Genomic DNA, 15,739 nt, shown 5'->3' with positions numbered 1-15,739 from the left:
TCCCGAAACGCGCATCCGGTCCCCAGAGAGAGCCAAACGTGCCAAGTCTCGCAAGTGCAGCCAATGGAAGCGGGGCATGTGTTTAGCGGGCCTGGCTTCGGAATGCGACTTCTCTGGAAACATTCCGGCCCACCCGCTGTCTTCCCCTCCCTTTTCTTCTTTTAAACCCTTGGACGCCGGTTCCTACGCGCGTTGACAATGGTATCAGTCATGGATCTCCTACCGTTTGCGGTGGCCTTGGTCGCCATTGTGGGTGGCTACCTCGTATACTCGAGCAGCAGTGGCGGTAAGAGCATCCCAGCACAAGCAAAAGTAACACTCCAGACTAAACCTACCCAGCGTCCCGCAAAGTGCTCAAGCCCACCGAGTTCCAGGAGTTTGAACTCGAGCACAAGCAAGTCATCTCACACAACACGGCCATTTACCGCTTCAAGCTGCCCCGCCCAACTGATATCCTCGGCCTCCCCATCGGCCAGCACATTTCTCTCGCCGCCACGATCCCCGGCCAGCCCAAGGAAGTCGTCCGCTCGTACACGCCCATCACCTCGGACGAAGACAAGGGCCATGTCGACCTCATCATCAAGTCGTACCCCACCGGCAACATCTCCAAATACGTAACCGAACTCAAGATCGGCGACAAGATGAAGATCCGAGGCCCCAAGGGCGCCATGGTATACACTCCTAACATGGTCAGACACTTTGGCATGATTGCCGGCGGCACCGGTATCACTCCCATGTTGCAAATCGCCAAGGCCATTATGCGCGGACGACCAACAGGCGATAAAACCGAGGTCGATCTCATCTTTGCCAACGTCAACCCCGAAGATATCCTGCTCAAAGACGAACTCGATGCGCTCGCCGCCAAGGACCCCAAGTTCCGCGTCCACTACGTGCTCAACAACCCGCCTGAGAAGTGGAACGGAGGCGTCGGTTTTGTTACCGCTGATATGATCAAGGAGAAGCTTCCAGCCCCGGCCAAGGATGTCAAGGTTCTGATTTGTGGGCCTCCACCTATGGTGGCCGCTATGAAGAAGGCGACTGAGAGTCTGGGATTCGAAAAGGCGAGGCCCGTTAGTAAGCTGGAGGATCAGGTTTTCTGCTTCTAAGCTGGTTGTTCCGTTGCAACGCTTGACGTGTTGGCCAAAGAAGATGTATAGCATGAGATTATGAAGGTTTTAACTCTTGTCATTAATCTGAATTGGCAGTGTAACGCAAAATTCGTTGTGCTATTTATTAAAAACACTTTCAAGTATACGTGCCCACTTGTTCAGAATCCACCAGGGTTAATATTTTTTTTTTCAATTTCTACATTTGACACGTTCAGCTCAGAATTGCATCATACGTTATCGAATTATGTTCTATCAATGCATGCGTACGCAAAAAAAGGCATATCATGCAATCCCAACTGCCCTCAAAAGTCGCCCTTCTCCAGCCACCCTTTTCCTTTGCAAGAGAAATTCATGTATGTAATTCGGGACTTATTGAACCCGCCAAACAGACAGTGCACGTTTATGAAACGCACGAACGGGAGAAAAAAGAGAGAGAGAAGAAAAGAAAAAAAAACAAGCTCTACAAGGCGCAAAAACCACGTAATTCATTCCAATAGTTGTATTTCTTTTTTCTTTTCTCCTCTCAGTCTCTCGTTCCGTCCCTCTTTTCCTTCTCAAACAATTACATCAAAAAGGCGTACAAGAGAAGGGAAAGAAAAGAAAAAAGATGCAACCGGTGCGTGACTCCGTATATTTCGCACCCAACCCACGCTAAACCCAATGCTTCAAAGGTGAAAAAACAAAACAAAAACAAAACACCGGTGGAAAATGCTCAAGATGCGAGAAAATGGAGGGTTGGATGATTATTTTGGCACAAAGGGTGGTGAGACAATGCGCTAAAGGATCAAAAGTGTACGTGTATGAGTGTGAGTGCGAGTGTGAAGAGAGAGAGGGGGGGGGGGGGGAGGTTGTTGAGGCGATGATGGTAGGGTATGATAATATCATCATGGAGAGAGCGAGAACTTTTTTTTCTTCTTCTTACTTCATATCATCAAAGCAACGAAGACGAAGACGAAGACGAAGACGGAGAAGAAGTAGACGTGAGATAAAAAGTCTCTCAAGAGAGAAAGAGAGAGTCATGAAGGTCATTCGTAAAAAAAAAACAAGAAGAATAAAAGATAAACAAAGTAGTTCTTTCGTTCTTTTTTTTTTTTTTAAAAAAAAAAGAACAAGTAGAAGACGATTTCTCTTTTTGTTTTTGGTTTCAAAATCAATGCTCATCTTCACTACTCCATCCTCCATCATCTTCTTGATCGATACTCTCCATGACTTCTTTGATGACGCCGTGGCTTTTTGGGTCGAGATTCATGGCAATGGTAAGGTGGCGGATGGCACTTGAGCGGTCGCGCAGTTTCTTGTAGCATCTTCCCAGCAAGAAATGAATGTTTGGGTCGTCCGGTGCGGCGTCTTTGAGGTACAAGAGTTCCTTGAGCGCTTCTTGTGGGGCATTGAGTTTGAGCAGGACTTGAGATTTGCGGAAGCGGGCCATGACTGAGCGCGAGTCGATTCTGATGGCGTTTTCGAATTGCAAGAGGGCGGGCTCAATTTTCTTCATGCGGTCCAGAACCTAGGGGTTTTTCTGTTAGTGGTTGAAGTGAGGTAGTGTGTGTATGCAAATGACTTACAAGACCAATTCGAACAAGTATCATGGCGTTGTTCTGGTTGATTTCTGCTGCCGCCCGATAGTGCTTCTCGGCTACTTCATACTTGCCCAAACGTTCATACACATTGCCCAGACCATACCAGCCATTGTAGTGCCGGTTATCTGCGCTAATGGCGTTGCGGTAAGCAGCCATGGCTTTATCAAACTCTTCGTTCGCTACGTGCTCGTGTCCCTGTAGTGTGTAGGCGTAGGCGAACTTTGGATCCAGCTGTGTAGCGCGTGAGAAACATTTTACAGCATCATCATGCTGCCGATCCAGAGAACTAGCATTGCCGAGTGCACACCATGCTTGTGGAGAGAGTCGGTCTTGATCCATAAGCGTGTGGGCAAGGTGGCCCAAGGATACCTCATCTTTCAGTTGCCATAATGTGTTGGAATATACCTCCATATGCTCTAATGAAGAAGGCGCCATTTCTCGAATCTTTCGGAATGTGCTGCCTGCTTCTGCGTAATGTGTGCGCTCGTAGTACGCTTTGCCGATTTGTGCAAGGACCCAGGGTGTTTCGCGCTGTGCCTTGGGTACGGCTGTGAATGCTTCCAACGCCTTGGACGCATCATAACGACTCAGATGTCGATAGCCCGAACCAATCTTGAGAAGTAGGTCCAGCAACCAGTTTAAAACCTCCCGCTCCCGTGATGTGTCGGCCGATGGAGCCATTCTTGGAGGTGGAGCTACAGCCACTGGCGCCCCATTTTGAGGCCTGCCCTCAGGTTTCGATGGCTCAGACACCTCGATATGCGGTTTCCTGTTTCCACTAACAACTCTTCCTACAGTCGATGTAGTCCCTGATCGTGATTTAGGAGCTACGGCTCTTGCTTTTCGCATCTCACGCCGCTCTTTCGATTCCATTTCTTTACTTGATGTTATTCCTTGCCTGGGGTTTGATGGTCGAATCTGGGTAATGGAGTTTAACAATCTCACACTACGCCGTGGTGGTGCTGCAGTAGGGTCCAACGGTTGGGGAGGTGCGTTCTGTGTTTGGTGTAATGAATGACCAGAAACGGTCCTCTTATGTCCGTTCTGGTATACGGGTCGTGGGATGTCCGTCTGGTCGCCATCTGGGTTCGTCTTGGTGCGTACCCTTGAAGTTACTGCCCGTGACATGACAGGGCCGCCAGTTTCAGCCATCATGACATGCTCATCATGCATATTCTGGCCATTCGCTACTGGAGTGTCGAATTCATGGTGTGTGTTGGGTTGCGTAGCGCGACCATTCAGCTTTGAAAGCAGATTTGATCCTCCCATATTCAGTCCACCGTCGTTGGCTTGCCTTGACGTGTTGAAGGGATCTATATCGGGTGTTGAGGCGAAGGGAAGCATGTCGGGTGTGATTTTGAAGATGTTGTGTGGGCGGACGACGGCGCCAATATCGCAGAGGCCGGTGAATGCATCCCACATGAAGGAATTGATCTTGAGCGCTTCGACGAAGTAGTCAATGGCTTTCCTTGTATCGCCATGTGCTGCGTATAGTTTTCCCAGCAGGCAATAGCAGGCTGCTGCATCTGGAACATGTCGTCGCGAAGTCTCGGAGTGTTTATCTAGTTTCTTGTTAGCGGATCGAGGCCGAGAAGGCCTGCGTGGACAACCTACTCCAGTGGTTGCGTCCTGCCCACAGACTGCGCACCTTCTCCAGCGCCTGTCCACCCTGCTCGTGGCGGCCTAGGGCGAGACAAGCGTGGGCGAATACGTAAGCGCATCCCAGATGCTGCGTGTGCATTCCCTTGGTGCGCGCATCGTCAAAGGCGGCCTTGTATCTACCGAGGCGAAGATTGCAGAGAGCAAGCAGGTGCGCTGCATCTGGATTGCGGGGTTCGAGTGCTTGCAAGCGGCCAGCAAGGAATAGGGCGTTTTCAACAAAGCCGTTGTCGAGATGGTAGTGTATGAGCTGGCGCAGCTGGGCATTGACGCCTGGCGGGGGTGACATGCTTTCCTGACAACAAGGCGAGGATCTAGGCTGGAGGGCTCATAGTACGAGTGGTCATGAGACGAGTGGAGGTGGCGGTAAGACTTGGTGAGGGCGTGGGCCCGAGGGGGTAGTCGTAGGGGAGGCGTGTTGTGGTAAAGGTCGTTCGAGTGTCTCGGTCGCTGTTCGGAGTGACGCTGGCGGCGTGTTCGACAAAGTGAATTGGTAAACACGGGTTCACACAACTCCAACGGCAGTAGAGATCGGTATAGCCCGGACGAGTGCGTAGGGAGAAGAGACGGCGGCGGCGGCGATGTTCGCGACGTTTGTTGCTCGCCTTTGTCGCGATCTAGGCTGCGCGCGCTTGTTATGGCGCTCGGGCCATACACATCACAATCCTCCTTCACAGTTCCGCACCCTGTTTTTGCTGCTTCACCGCACTCGCCGTCATCATGGCACAGGTACGTCTTGCACGCCACACCAGTCCTCCGCCGCGAGATGCGTCGTCGAAGAAACTCATCTCCCCTCGACAATCGCTCATCCCTTGCCTAGAAAGCTACCAAAACGCTTGCCGCCTCCAACACCAAGCGCCTTAACCAGACCCTCTACGTCACACTAGTTGTCCATGGCCTCTGGTGGTTGTTCCGAGCCCTCATCTTCCGATCCTCTCTGTCCCGCAAGTCGCTGCTTCTTTACCTGCTCCTCTCGGCCCCGCAGCTCATCATCCAACTTTACTTTGAGCGTCTCTCTCGCCCCACCCTCACTACCGATGGCGCCGTGAAGCGACCTGGCGAGGATCTCGATGCCAAGGGCCTGACCGAGTACATGTGGGATGTTGTTTACTGGACCTATGGCTGCATCATTCTGGCTGCCATCGTGGGCGACTATGCTTGGTTTCTGTGGACTGTCATCCCCGCCTACAGTGCCTATGCTGCCTGGGGCACTTACTCTGGCATGAGAGGCGGCTTCCAGGATGCTGCAGGTGTGCCCCAGCCGCAGGCAAGCAAGAGACAGGCTAAGATGGAGAAGCGGGGTGGCCAAAAGGTCCAGTACCGGTGAGGAAAAGAAAAGTCCTGTCGAAATATGTACATGGCAAGAGCCAGCAATGGACTCGGTTCGTGTACACCATGTCACAATGCATGCTCTTGTAGGAAAAGTCGTAATCATTCATGATGCGCCCTGTTGTAGGCATGTAGAGTCATGATGGTACAATATGTTATACATCAAGGAAGTCCATGCCATGGACTGCGTAAGAGTTTTGGGCTGCTTCCCTTGTGCGATCCTTTTTTTTTGGACGCGTGCTTTGATCATGTGATTTTACACTAAGATGCACCTATGCTTCTACCCGCGTAGGGATCTTGGGTATACCTCGCTTGCGGTCCTGATGTGGTACACCATACCGCCATCCAGCTGCCGCCGCTCCTCTTCCATCGCGTCCCGCAGCCTCGACACTAACGTCCTGGATAACAAAATCCCATCTCCGTTGGGGCACCACCTTCAAGGCCCTGAGCTCGGCCTCCTTCTTTCTATCCTCCTTCTTCTTCTGCTCTTGTTGCTTTTCTAGGCGCTCTTCAGCAAGCTTCCTTCGCTCCTCGAAGCTAAGGCCTGCCTCGAGTTCACGCTCTGCCTGCACCAGTTCTGGGTGGGGAATACGCGCATCAGCAGGCAAGAGGTTGTTATCAAACGCCTTGCCAGCATCGACACGTGTGAAGCGGCGCGACTCGGCAACTGGCACAAATAATTGTTGTCGTGTCGCAGGGTGCACAATGAGGTCATTAATAGGTTCATGAGTGACTGGCCTCTTTCCTTTGTTTTGTGGCAAGGAGGGGTCAATATATGGTGTTGTAGGAAGCATTGAAAGGACGGCTTTGGAGTAAGGTAATGCCAGCTTCTTGCCCTGTTGAAATCTCGTCAGCAATTGTTGTCGAGCGTATTGTGGTTTGTATAGTAGATGTGATGACGACGTTCAGCAAGAGCATGACTTAAGTTTTGTAACCATGTGGGTGTCTTAAAGACTAATCGATTTTTTTTAAGAAGCTCATCATGTCGTGGAAAGGAGGAGAAAAAAAATGTAACATACCTGGGCTACCCACTCCTTCTCCATCTGCTTCAAACGCACCACAGCGCCGACACGCTCGTTGCTGACGCCGAACTCGACACTAGCAAGTGATACGGTTGCGCCCTCCTTTTTCACTCGGTTGTATATCGCTTCGCGCAAGTCCTCGCTGAGGACTGGTTGACTGCGAAAATACTGGTTGAGGGGAAACGGTCGTAGGTCTTCCGCCGTTTCTGGGGGAAGCTTGCCATCATCCGCCTCTTCGCCTTTCTTGCTCATCTCCTTGTTTTCAGCATCACTAGACCGTATCGCTGCTTCCAGCTCGTCCAGATTCTCCTGTGCTTCAGGCGTCTTCTCCTCGGCCGGCTTGTCCGCCTGGGGTTCGGCATTGGATGTGTCCGTCTTGTTCAAAGTAGCGGCTTTCGCAGCGCCATCCTTTCGCCATCCTGGGCCTGCACGTACTAAGTTGCCAAACTTGTCGTAGGCTCCTAGGTAATTTGTTGAACCAGGTATGGGCTCCTTCAGCTGTCGGCCAGGCCCATTGAGCCACTCATAGAATTTCCTCCGCCGTAATGTCACTTGGGCACATGGTGTCTGTGAGAATTGCCGTGATGACCGCACTGGTAACGACGGAGTATGTGGCCTCGCGACTGAGCACGAGGAAATCTGTGGGACAGCTGGTGCTGAAAACTTTGAAGCTTGTAACCGAGGAGGCATGTTGGGTCGGGCAGGTGCTACCGCATTGGCATGGGCGAATAGAATTACAAGAGGGGAAGAAGAAGGGAAGAGGCGGATGGGTGTAATAGGTAGTGCTGCAGCAGTGTGTGAAGTGATGGTTAGCTTGCAGGAAATTCTGAGCAAGTCGGAATTTGTGGCTAGCGTCTTGGCATCCGTACACAGCGTAGCCTTGGGACTTTTGCACTGCACCGGAGATGGAAATTGGACGTACCACAAATTGAGCCATTTGATGCAATTTTAGTTTATAAATTTTTAGACTGCAAGGGCTTCATGACATCTACCCAGTCACACATGAAACAACAAACGAAAGCATAGCATCACCATAGTCAATGAGGTCTTGTTAGATGCACCTTAGATTCTATCCCTAACTCCACGTTTGCATTTAAAAGGGTATTGAGTAAAACAAGACCGTTGCATACAGAGCAAAAGCCACTGTGAGGGGAACATGAGCGAAACGTGAATGCCAACGAATCAATACACTGTAAAGACAGGATAGTGTCCAGCCCAGACATATCGTAGCGCTGCATGCGCATCTATCGTGTAAATGAACCCCTAAAAACACGAAAAGAAACAATCGTAAACTAATCCAAGTGCTTTCCATGCAAAGACACGGACACCTGCATGTTCTGCTAGTCGCCCATGGAAAGTCAATGCCCATTAGAACTTGGTCGCGCCGAACGATGAGTGCCAGTAACAAATGTGCTGCAAATGAATAAGAGAAAAAAAAACATGGAAAAAAAAAGAACCCCAAATATATGCCCACAACATGAACATGGGAATGTCCACGCAATCCGACTTTCCTGCGAAAATGACAGAAGAAATACTCTGGATAGATGCAAGCCTAGGGACCGTGCATGGGGAGGGAATCAAAAAAGATCAGAAAATAACATGAAAACTCTCTCCGAACTCCATGGGGGGAACCAAATGAGCAATCGCACAAGGGGGAATCATCGCTGTATGCTGGAAAGAGGTCCACGTCCAACGGGCATGATAGCCCAGGAGATTCCGCGCCAGTACCCATGCCCGTAGTTTAATGAAGCCAAATATAACCCAGACACTCAACACCTTGCCATGACTGAAATGACTGAAAATAGTGTCAAGAATAGACGAAGCAAAATTTGCAAATGCTCGGTGATGAATGCGCCGTCGACTCCGTTATCATCACTCGTAATGGCATAGCAGATTAGTATGGGTGCGCCTAGCGCCCCATCATGAATGAGGAGTAGCCTCCAAAGCCGTTGCCGGTGCCGCTGGACGCTAGTGGTTGACGCATAGAGGCGGCCATATCGTTGGGACCCATGCCGAAACCCCCATTGGCATACATGCCAAAGGCAGAGCTACCATTGGCGTGGCCTGCCGCGGATAGGCCGGGAGGTGCTGACAAGCCCGGTGGTGGGCCAGTAGCTGTTGAGAAACCAGGAGGGGCAGCGACGCCGTTTCCAAAAGCTGAAAGAGGGGTAGTTGGGGTGATGGCAGACTGTGGACCGAGACCAGAGTTTTGGCCGCTGCGCACACCCAAGGGATTCTTGGAAAAGCTCAGGCGGATACCGCCCTTGACACTGTTGTGGAGCATGTATCCATAGAGCTCGTTGAGAGCCTTGGTAGCAAACGATGTGTCTTCGAATTCGACAAAGCACATGGGGCCATTCTGCTTGGTCCGGAAACAGAGGCGCTTGTATCCGCGCTGCTTTGAAAAGACGGCTTTGAGCTCGTCCTCGGAAGTGTCCATTGGAAGATTGCCCACATAAAGAGTATTGCACGGTGGGTTCTGATCGGCGGGGTTCACGGGCGGATACGTGGGCCTTGCAAAATGCTGAGAATACTGCTGGTAGCCAGTGCTCGGTCCACTGCTCAAGGCAGATGGAATGCTATGCGGAGACATGGCAGACATGGTAGACATGGTGGGAACTGGCGATTGCATGTTGGAGCCCGAACGAGGGGATGCATAGGTGGACATGGGCGGGGATTTGACTCCAGTAGCGCCGTTGGTGTTGAGAGAAAGACTTCCAAAACGCTGGACGGGGATGGTAGAAGAGTTTGGGTTTGTGGCGCGACGCTGCATGCTTGACTGAGCCTGGGGGCCACCAGTGGCATATCCAATCGACTCGTTCAGCAGGCCATCGTCGTCGTCGGCCTCGTCGTTGATGACTGACTTGCCCAAGTTGCGGCTCGCAAAAGACGTGTTGACGGGAGATGTCGGCGAGAAGAGGTTGTTGACCGGGAATTCTCCGTTGCCAAGACCTGGGGTCCCGTTGGGTGGGGACATCTTCTCCATGTTTTGGAAGGTGCCGTTGTATCGCGATGACTGTCGTCCATTGGCAGTCGAGGTGGACATTGAGCTTACCACGGAGGCCTGGCGCGCGGGTATGCTGTCGAGGGTGTTGCGACGCGACCCGACGGTGCCGGACGGTGCCTCGTGCATCAACTCGACGACCAGTGTGGCATCGTTGGTAGCATTGCGCTTGCCGTTTAGTAGGTCGCGGGCTTCCTTTGCGCCCTCGTACGTCTGGAAGTGGGCGACGGCGCAGGCAAAGCCCTTGTCGTCTGCGTGTCTGGGCTGCGAGAGGACCTCGCAGTCAATGAGGTCTTTGGCAAAGAGGAGAATGTTGCGCACTGCCTCACGGTCGCTGTTGCTGGGCAGCTTGCGCAAAAGAATGCTGTGGCGAGGGCTGACGACGGAGCCTTTGTCCGTGGGCCTGCGCTCTCCGATTGCACCGGGGGTGGGATAGGCGTGCGGTGCAAAGGCGTCGGCAGTCATGGTGTTGTGCGAGGCAAAGAGCTTTGGCGGCGATGACGATGTGGAGCTGGTGTGGGAGCCGTGGGGGAAGGGGCTGTTGGACAGGACCGAAGGACTTGTGCTGCTGGGGCTAGGTCTGGTGGCCATGGTGTCGTGTGTGGTGACGCTGTCGGGACGGGTGTCGCAGGGACAAAGGGCGCGGCCAGAAGGGTGCGACGGGCAGCCGAGAGCAGCGCTGGCAGGCAGCGGGAGACGGGATGAGCATGCGCCAGAGACAAAGAGAGAGAGGTCGTATGCGCTGTTGGAAACGAAGGGGATATGCGAGAGAGCGAGGTGACGGTGGTGTGCGGAGGGTGGGCAGAAAACAGGCGTCGACTCAGGCCGGCGATGGCGGTAGGCAGAGGGGCTTTTTGGGCGCAGACGCGGACTCGAGCTGGGAGCGACGGCGAGCCTGGGCGATCCGCGCTGTCGAAGCGGCCTGGGGGGTGGGACGCTTAAGCCAATGGGCGGCAGGGCCAGGAGCCGCGCCGGGTGTCGTCAGAGGATATACGCACTCACAGGCACACTGCAGCCGTAGGAGGGGAGGAGGATGGTAGTGATGGTGGTGCCCAACTAGTCGCAGCTGTCTTGCACCTGCTCTTGTTTTTCTCGATCGCCGTGGTGCTAGTCGTCGTCGCAGCCGTGGAGCTGGCGCGGTTGGGATTGCAGTCTTGCAGGAGGGGGGGAAAGGAGTGGTGGTGGCAGTGGGGGGTGGGTGCTGATGATGGAGAAGGAGGACGTGATTGTTGTGGTGGGGTGGTGGAGAGGCAAGTAGGGGAACAGAGCAGGGCAGGGCAGGGCAGGGCAGGGCAGGGCAGGCAGGCAGGCAGGCAGGCAGAAAAAGGAGCGCGAGGATAGCGTGGGATTGGCATTGGCAATGGCAATGGCAATGGCAATGGCAGCAAGGGAGCATTAGTGCAGTGCCGCAGCCCGCCTTCGTGGTTGTGGCTCCTGGTGCCTGCCCCAGCCGTGGCCGGGCTGGCGACCAAGCCGCCCATGCCCACCACGCCCGCCTGTTTGGCGCCCCAAGTACCGGGCCTCGAGCGAATCATGGCCGCGCCCGCGCCCACAGCGAGATCGGCCTCAGGACCCAGCGCTCGAGATCCACGGAACTGCTGTTCGCCAATGGCCGTCGCCTTAGGCCGTCGCCAACTGCGACGCCTCTCTCGTGCTGCTGCTTGGGGGCCTGCCCGTTGCCCGTTGCCCGCTGCTCGCTGCTCGCTGCTCGGTGCTGCTGTGGCCAACCTTATCCTCCCGCGTCGGAAACCCATGTCATCTTTTAGGTCAGGCAGCAGACGCAGCATCCATCGGCCCCAGCCACCAATCACCCAAGCCCGCCGCTGCCCTCGGCATGCCGGTCCACGCCCGAGCCAAAAGCAACCACGGTCTTTGTTGGCAATCTCCTCTAGACCTCTGGCCGGCAAAACCCCTCGTCGCTGTGACTGGCCACGTGCAGCGCTGCCAGATGCATGGCGCTCCCGTTCACCCTTCTTCTTCGACTAGAGCCGAGCAGTGGGCCGCCCGCAGCCTCGCTGATTGGGCCATGGCCCCAAAAGCCTGTTTTCCGTCCCTCCCCTGTCCCCCCTCCCATTGGCCCGCGCCCCCGTCCATGCTGCCTACATACTTACTTTGTCTCTTGCCATCGCCTGTCCAACAACCCTCTCGAGTCACGGTGCGTCGGTTCATCACAAAAGTCCTGTAACCCAAGAAGCCAGCCAGCCAGCCAGCCAGCCAGCCAGCCAGCAAGTACCGCCTGCCTCCATACTTGACACGACCCTTTTCCTGCTTCACGACCTGTGCATCGTTGCATGCCCCGCTTCCTCGTCCAAGCCGGCAACCCTCCCCAACACCATGCACACTCTCCCTTCCTCGGCCGCTCAAACTATCTTGAAACGTTATCATCCTCTCCCATGTGATGCCTCCACCCGCATCCGCTCGCCCCCTCGGACTTTCATGCTCATTGTGCAATCTCGTCGCGACATGCACCAATCAAGCCCCGACACCACTACACCCAGCCAAACCCTTCTCAGCCCCGTGGATGATGAAAGTGGCGCCCTGGTTGGTAGAATGTCCAGCGTCCAAGTGGTGGGCATGCTATCTCTGCCTGCTGATTGGACAGGTTTCGGTATTACCATCACATTTACCCTGATTTCCCACGAGCCACAAGAACGTTGTGAATCGACTGTAGCACCCACACTCCACCTCTGTCGAGCCCCTAGCTTTCGTGTCAGGCTGTAAGAATACTGGTTACGGACTGGTAAGCATTCGGTAAGCACTGCATGGTCAAACTGTATACCGACAAATCCCTTGGCCCTCTTACTTCATCACATGTTGCACAAGCAGGACGGCTTTTCAACCACCTCAGCTTCTGTTTCCTCATCACGTGCTTATGCACAACAACACAATGTCGTATAAAAAAGGCCAATCACTAGAGTGAGCATACTCTGACCCATCGTTCGCCCTGGCACATATGATGATCAGCCATATCCCAGCCGACGATCTTGGTTCATGTAATATTGCCCAATCTTGACATCGAAACATGTGTCTCTTGCCTTACGTGTGGCCAATGGCAATATTCTACTCCCACGTGGAAAGCAGCTAGCTATCACAGGCAACATCGACACAGTATACGTGTTTGTTGCCTAGACCCTCTAGCACACATCAAAAACAAAAGTGGGGGCTGCGACGCATGCTGTCAAAGTTACATCGCATTACCACTCGCATGCTTCCTGTCTTATCGTTGACAAATCACACCAATAGTCCTTAATCGACAAACATGACCGCGAAATGATGGAAAATTTCGCCTCCAGATTTCCACAAAACGATAGAAAATGCATCTCCCACAACAAACGACTATATCGCACTTGCCTCGCTACCAGTCATGCAATAACCAATCAAGCATCACATGCTGCGCCACACCCCATCATACGTCACCACTATCTGCGTGTGATTTGTACATAACGGCAGGAAGGGGCAACTGTTGGTTTGAACATCACTAAAGACAGTAGTCCCATTGTATAATATTGTTCACCATAATCTGAAAAGTCTAGAATCGCAAATCACTACATCTCAAGAAAACCCGGTCAATATATCACACATCAGGGCACCACCCTTAATCCGTCATAGCATTCCCACCCCACTGTATACCTACCAGTTAGTAACGTACCTCTATCATTTGGTCCAACGGTCTGCTCATCCCGTTTTGCGCAAAGCAGGTGCAACACCCACTTACGTACTCACACCCCATCTTGCCACCTCAACAGGGTTCCTGTACATCAACTCCCGCAGCCCATTCCAAACAAACTCCATCTCTCTGCACCAAATCAAATCAACCACCCTACCATGGCCGGTCTCATCGCTATTGGCATCGGTCTAGGCGCCGAAAAACTCGGCCGCACAATCTCCGAGAAAAGACTAGAACGAAAAGAGAAGAAGGCCATCGCTGTATACATCGCCCCTCCCACCGAGTTCATAGCCTGATATCGTTTTTTGTATACTGACATTCTCGCGCAGCAACATGAAGCAATATACGGCACTTCGTCGTCTGCACCCCCACCGCCCATGACGACTCGGCAGCGGCAGGAGCAGATGCAGAAGAAGCGTGCGGATGCGCAGCGAGCACTGGATGACGCTCGTCAGGGGCAACAGTCTGAATCACAGCACCATTACAGGCGGAGAAGTTTGAGTGCAGAGAGGCTAAGTGAGGAGGAAGCGCCGCCGAGTTATAGTGAGGCGATGCGGCAGGGTGTTGCACCAAGTTGACTTGTGTTCTACGCGGGGGTTTTTTTTTACTTGGTACCGTTTGAGTTGTTGATATTCGCTCCTTTGGTTGACTTTAAATCACCCTTTTTCTTCAATCTGCTAGGATATCACAAATCGAGATATTCTACACGCTTTGTCCCCAGCGATTCCATCTCCAGCGCGCTTCTACACCGTCACTGCAATTTTGTATCTCATGCCAAGTCAAGTCATACTTTGTTCGTTATTGCGCTTTCACTCCAGACTACTTTGGCTGCGCACTCATTTCCACGCCAAGCAATTTCTCACTCACTCGTCGCTTCCGTCTGCTCTATCTCCTATTTCGTTTGCCACACAAGCCCTTTTTTTTTCTCGTCAGTCAGTGTACTATTTATCTCCCCAATTGCACCAAAACAGCAGAAGATCTTCTCGCCACACTTCGCTCGTTACTCCATCTCACGACGCGTTCGAGTTTCGACTCTAGTATCTACAATTCGATCCAAAGCCTCCACACGACACAACAAAGCAAGCAGTACGCCTCATGAGGCACGACCGCGTCGAAGCGCCCGTCACGTTTCGAGGATATCTCCTCTGCGTCTTCGCGGCCTTTGGTGGCATTCTGTTCGGTTATGACTCCGGATACATCAATGGAGTACTTGGGATGTCGTTCTTCAAGCAGCAGTTTGGGAGTAAGTCCAGTCCAAACGCGGGGCTAACATCTGAGGCGCTATGATGTCTTGTCTGTATACTAAGCATAACGACCAGGCCCTTCAAACGACAAGGATGCATATGACGGTCTCCTCTACAAGACATGCTTCTCATCACTGGTTCCATTGGCATGCTCGTCTGCGAGTTCGTCATTGCCATTGTCGGCACAGTCGATGAAGGCAGCAAGGCCGCTGGTACATGGCTGATCGTCTTCACCTGTTTCTACATCTTCTTCTTCGCGTCCACCTGGGGACCAGCAGCCTGGGTAGTCATTGGAGAAATCTTTCCTTTGCCCATTCGCGCCAAGGGCGTTGCTCTCTCGACTGCTAGCAACGTAAGTAGTGGTGTCGTATACGGTAGTCAAACGAAGAAGGGCTAATCTTGAACAGTGGTTTTGGAACTTCATCATCGGTTTCATTACTCCCTACATGGTCGACGAGAGCTATGGAAATCTCAAGGCAAAGGTCTTCTTCGTCTGGGGTGCTACGTGCAGTGCTTGCGTTGTTTCTGCCTATTTCCTAGTGCCTGAGACAAAGGGCCTGTCTCTTGAGCAAGTCGACCGAATGCTTGAAGAGACTACGCCACGTACTTCATCCAAATGGGTTCCTCATCATCTGCGTGAAGGGCACACATATGGATCCTCCCAGGACACGACCGAGAAGATGGGCCACCAAGGTCCACTTGAGCAGGGCGAGCAAAAGGGCGTTTGAATTGTTTTCGGTGCGTGATCCCGGTGGCTGCAAGACAAAGTGCTATATAGGAAACACTGTCAGAAGTTCTATCAGCAAAGGTATTAGCCAATGCCACTAGAATCAAAGCTTAGAGTAGTGCTCTGCGAGACGGCGCCTCGTAACTTGAAAGCTTTGTGGTGTACTGGCATGGCTATGTAATTATCAAACAAAAAAGTAGACGTATCAGTTTCCTGTTGACTTAGTGTGACTTGACCGACATATTTGCACGTTGTACGCGGGGCTGTTGCAGAACGTCAAGTATCAAAAGTGAAACATGATGTGTACGTAAGCCTCGCGGGATGTGGAGTGGATGACAACCTCGTGCGGAATTAGTGCGCGCCTCAAGCAATGTAGCTGACAGATGATTGTAAATCGT

At 52.7% G+C, this 15,739-nt stretch overlaps 7 protein-coding genes across 7 annotated transcripts; 3 read left to right on the top strand and 4 right to left on the bottom strand.

The window, feature by feature from the left end:
• Window positions 1–126: 126 nt before the first annotated feature.
• On the top strand, window positions 127–1,266 carry PSV08DRAFT_303731 (uncharacterized protein). The gene is made up of 2 exons (XM_014223177.2): window positions 127–286; window positions 340–1,266. The coding sequence occupies exons 1-2, from the start codon at window positions 199–201 to the stop codon at window positions 1,104–1,106; spliced, it is 855 nt and encodes a 284-aa protein (XP_014078652.1). The 5' UTR covers window positions 127–198; the 3' UTR covers window positions 1,107–1,266.
• An 896-nt stretch (window positions 1,267–2,162) lies between these two features.
• PSV08DRAFT_410187 (eukaryotic mitochondrial regulator protein-domain-containing protein) lies at window positions 2,163–7,505 on the bottom strand. The gene is made up of 6 exons (XM_014223176.2): window positions 6,697–7,505; window positions 5,985–6,513; window positions 5,233–5,581; window positions 4,304–4,638; window positions 2,675–4,251; window positions 2,163–2,616 (listed from the first exon to the last, which is right to left on the bottom strand). Exons 1-6 carry the CDS (start codon window positions 7,387–7,389, stop codon window positions 2,260–2,262), a joined length of 3,840 nt encoding a protein of 1,279 aa, XP_014078651.2. The 5' UTR covers window positions 7,390–7,505; the 3' UTR covers window positions 2,163–2,259.
• Window positions 7,506–7,860: 355 nt separating this feature from the next.
• Window positions 7,861–8,128, bottom strand: PSV08DRAFT_303704 (uncharacterized protein; the record flags this gene model as incomplete). Its single annotated transcript, XM_066092634.1, has 1 exon — window positions 7,861–8,128. A coding segment is annotated over exon 1 (208 nt), but the record flags the coding sequence as incomplete, so codon positions are not given.
• Window positions 8,129–8,156: 28 nt separating this feature from the next.
• On the bottom strand, window positions 8,157–8,597 carry PSV08DRAFT_303700 (uncharacterized protein; the record flags this gene model as incomplete). Its single annotated transcript, XM_066092633.1, has 2 exons — window positions 8,307–8,597; window positions 8,157–8,251 (listed from the first exon to the last, which is right to left on the bottom strand). Coding segments are annotated over exons 1-2 (220 nt in total), but the record flags the coding sequence as incomplete, so codon positions are not given.
• Window positions 8,598–8,608: 11 nt separating this feature from the next.
• Window positions 8,609–10,294, bottom strand: PSV08DRAFT_224523 (uncharacterized protein; the record flags this gene model as incomplete). Its single annotated transcript, XM_014223172.1, has 1 exon — window positions 8,609–10,294. The coding sequence occupies one exon, from the start codon at window positions 10,292–10,294 to the stop codon at window positions 8,609–8,611; it is 1,686 nt and encodes a 561-aa protein (XP_014078647.1).
• A 2,822-nt stretch (window positions 10,295–13,116) lies between these two features.
• PSV08DRAFT_362804 (uncharacterized protein) lies at window positions 13,117–14,091 on the top strand. Its single transcript, XM_014223170.2, has 3 exons — window positions 13,117–13,339; window positions 13,402–13,630; window positions 13,700–14,091. Exons 2-3 carry the CDS (start codon window positions 13,529–13,531, stop codon window positions 13,946–13,948), a joined length of 351 nt encoding a protein of 116 aa, XP_014078645.1. The 5' UTR covers window positions 13,117–13,339; window positions 13,402–13,528; the 3' UTR covers window positions 13,949–14,091.
• A 374-nt stretch (window positions 14,092–14,465) lies between these two features.
• PSV08DRAFT_391581 (uncharacterized protein) lies at window positions 14,466–15,572 on the top strand (the record flags this gene model as incomplete). Its single annotated transcript, XM_014223169.2, has 3 exons — window positions 14,466–14,613; window positions 14,734–14,966; window positions 15,022–15,572. 3 exons carry the CDS (start codon window positions 14,466–14,468, stop codon window positions 15,340–15,342), a joined length of 702 nt encoding a protein of 233 aa, XP_014078644.1. The 3' UTR covers window positions 15,343–15,572.
• Window positions 15,573–15,739: the final 167 nt, after the last annotated feature.

Source organism: Bipolaris maydis (genome assembly GCF_028858645.1).
Source record: "Bipolaris maydis strain C4 unplaced genomic scaffold PSV08scaffold_8, whole genome shotgun sequence".
Taxonomy (NCBI): Eukaryota; Fungi; Ascomycota; class Dothideomycetes; order Pleosporales; family Pleosporaceae; genus Bipolaris; species Bipolaris maydis.
Note: the sequence above shows the minus strand (reverse complement) of the source record. Positions and strands in the feature narration are given on the sequence as shown.

Excerpts from the sequence above, each read along its gene's own strand:
- PSV08DRAFT_303731 (XM_014223177.2), top strand. The coding sequence starts at position 199 with ATGGTATCAGTCATGGATCTCCTACCGTTTGCGGTGGCCTTGGTCGCC. Across the intron at positions 287-339 it reads ATACTCGAGCAGCAGTGGCG|CGTCCCGCAAAGTGCTCAAG; the intron begins GTAAGAGCATCC and ends AAACCTACCCAG.
- PSV08DRAFT_410187 (XM_014223176.2), bottom strand. The coding sequence starts at position 7,389 with ATGCCTCCTCGGTTACAAGCTTCAAAGTTTTCAGCACCAGCTGTCCCA. Across the intron at positions 4,639-5,232 it reads CCAGAGGCCATGGACAACTA|CATGTCACCCCCGCCAGGCG; the intron begins GTGTGACGTAGA and ends TTGTCAGGAAAG. Across the intron at positions 2,617-2,674 it reads TACTTGTTCGAATTGGTCTT|GTTCTGGACCGCATGAAGAA; the intron begins GTAAGTCATTTG and ends AAAAACCCCTAG.
- PSV08DRAFT_362804 (XM_014223170.2), top strand. The coding sequence starts at position 13,529 with ATGGCCGGTCTCATCGCTATTGGCATCGGTCTAGGCGCCGAAAAACTC. Across the intron at positions 13,631-13,699 it reads AAGAGAAGAAGGCCATCGCT|CAACATGAAGCAATATACGG; the intron begins GTATACATCGCC and ends ATTCTCGCGCAG.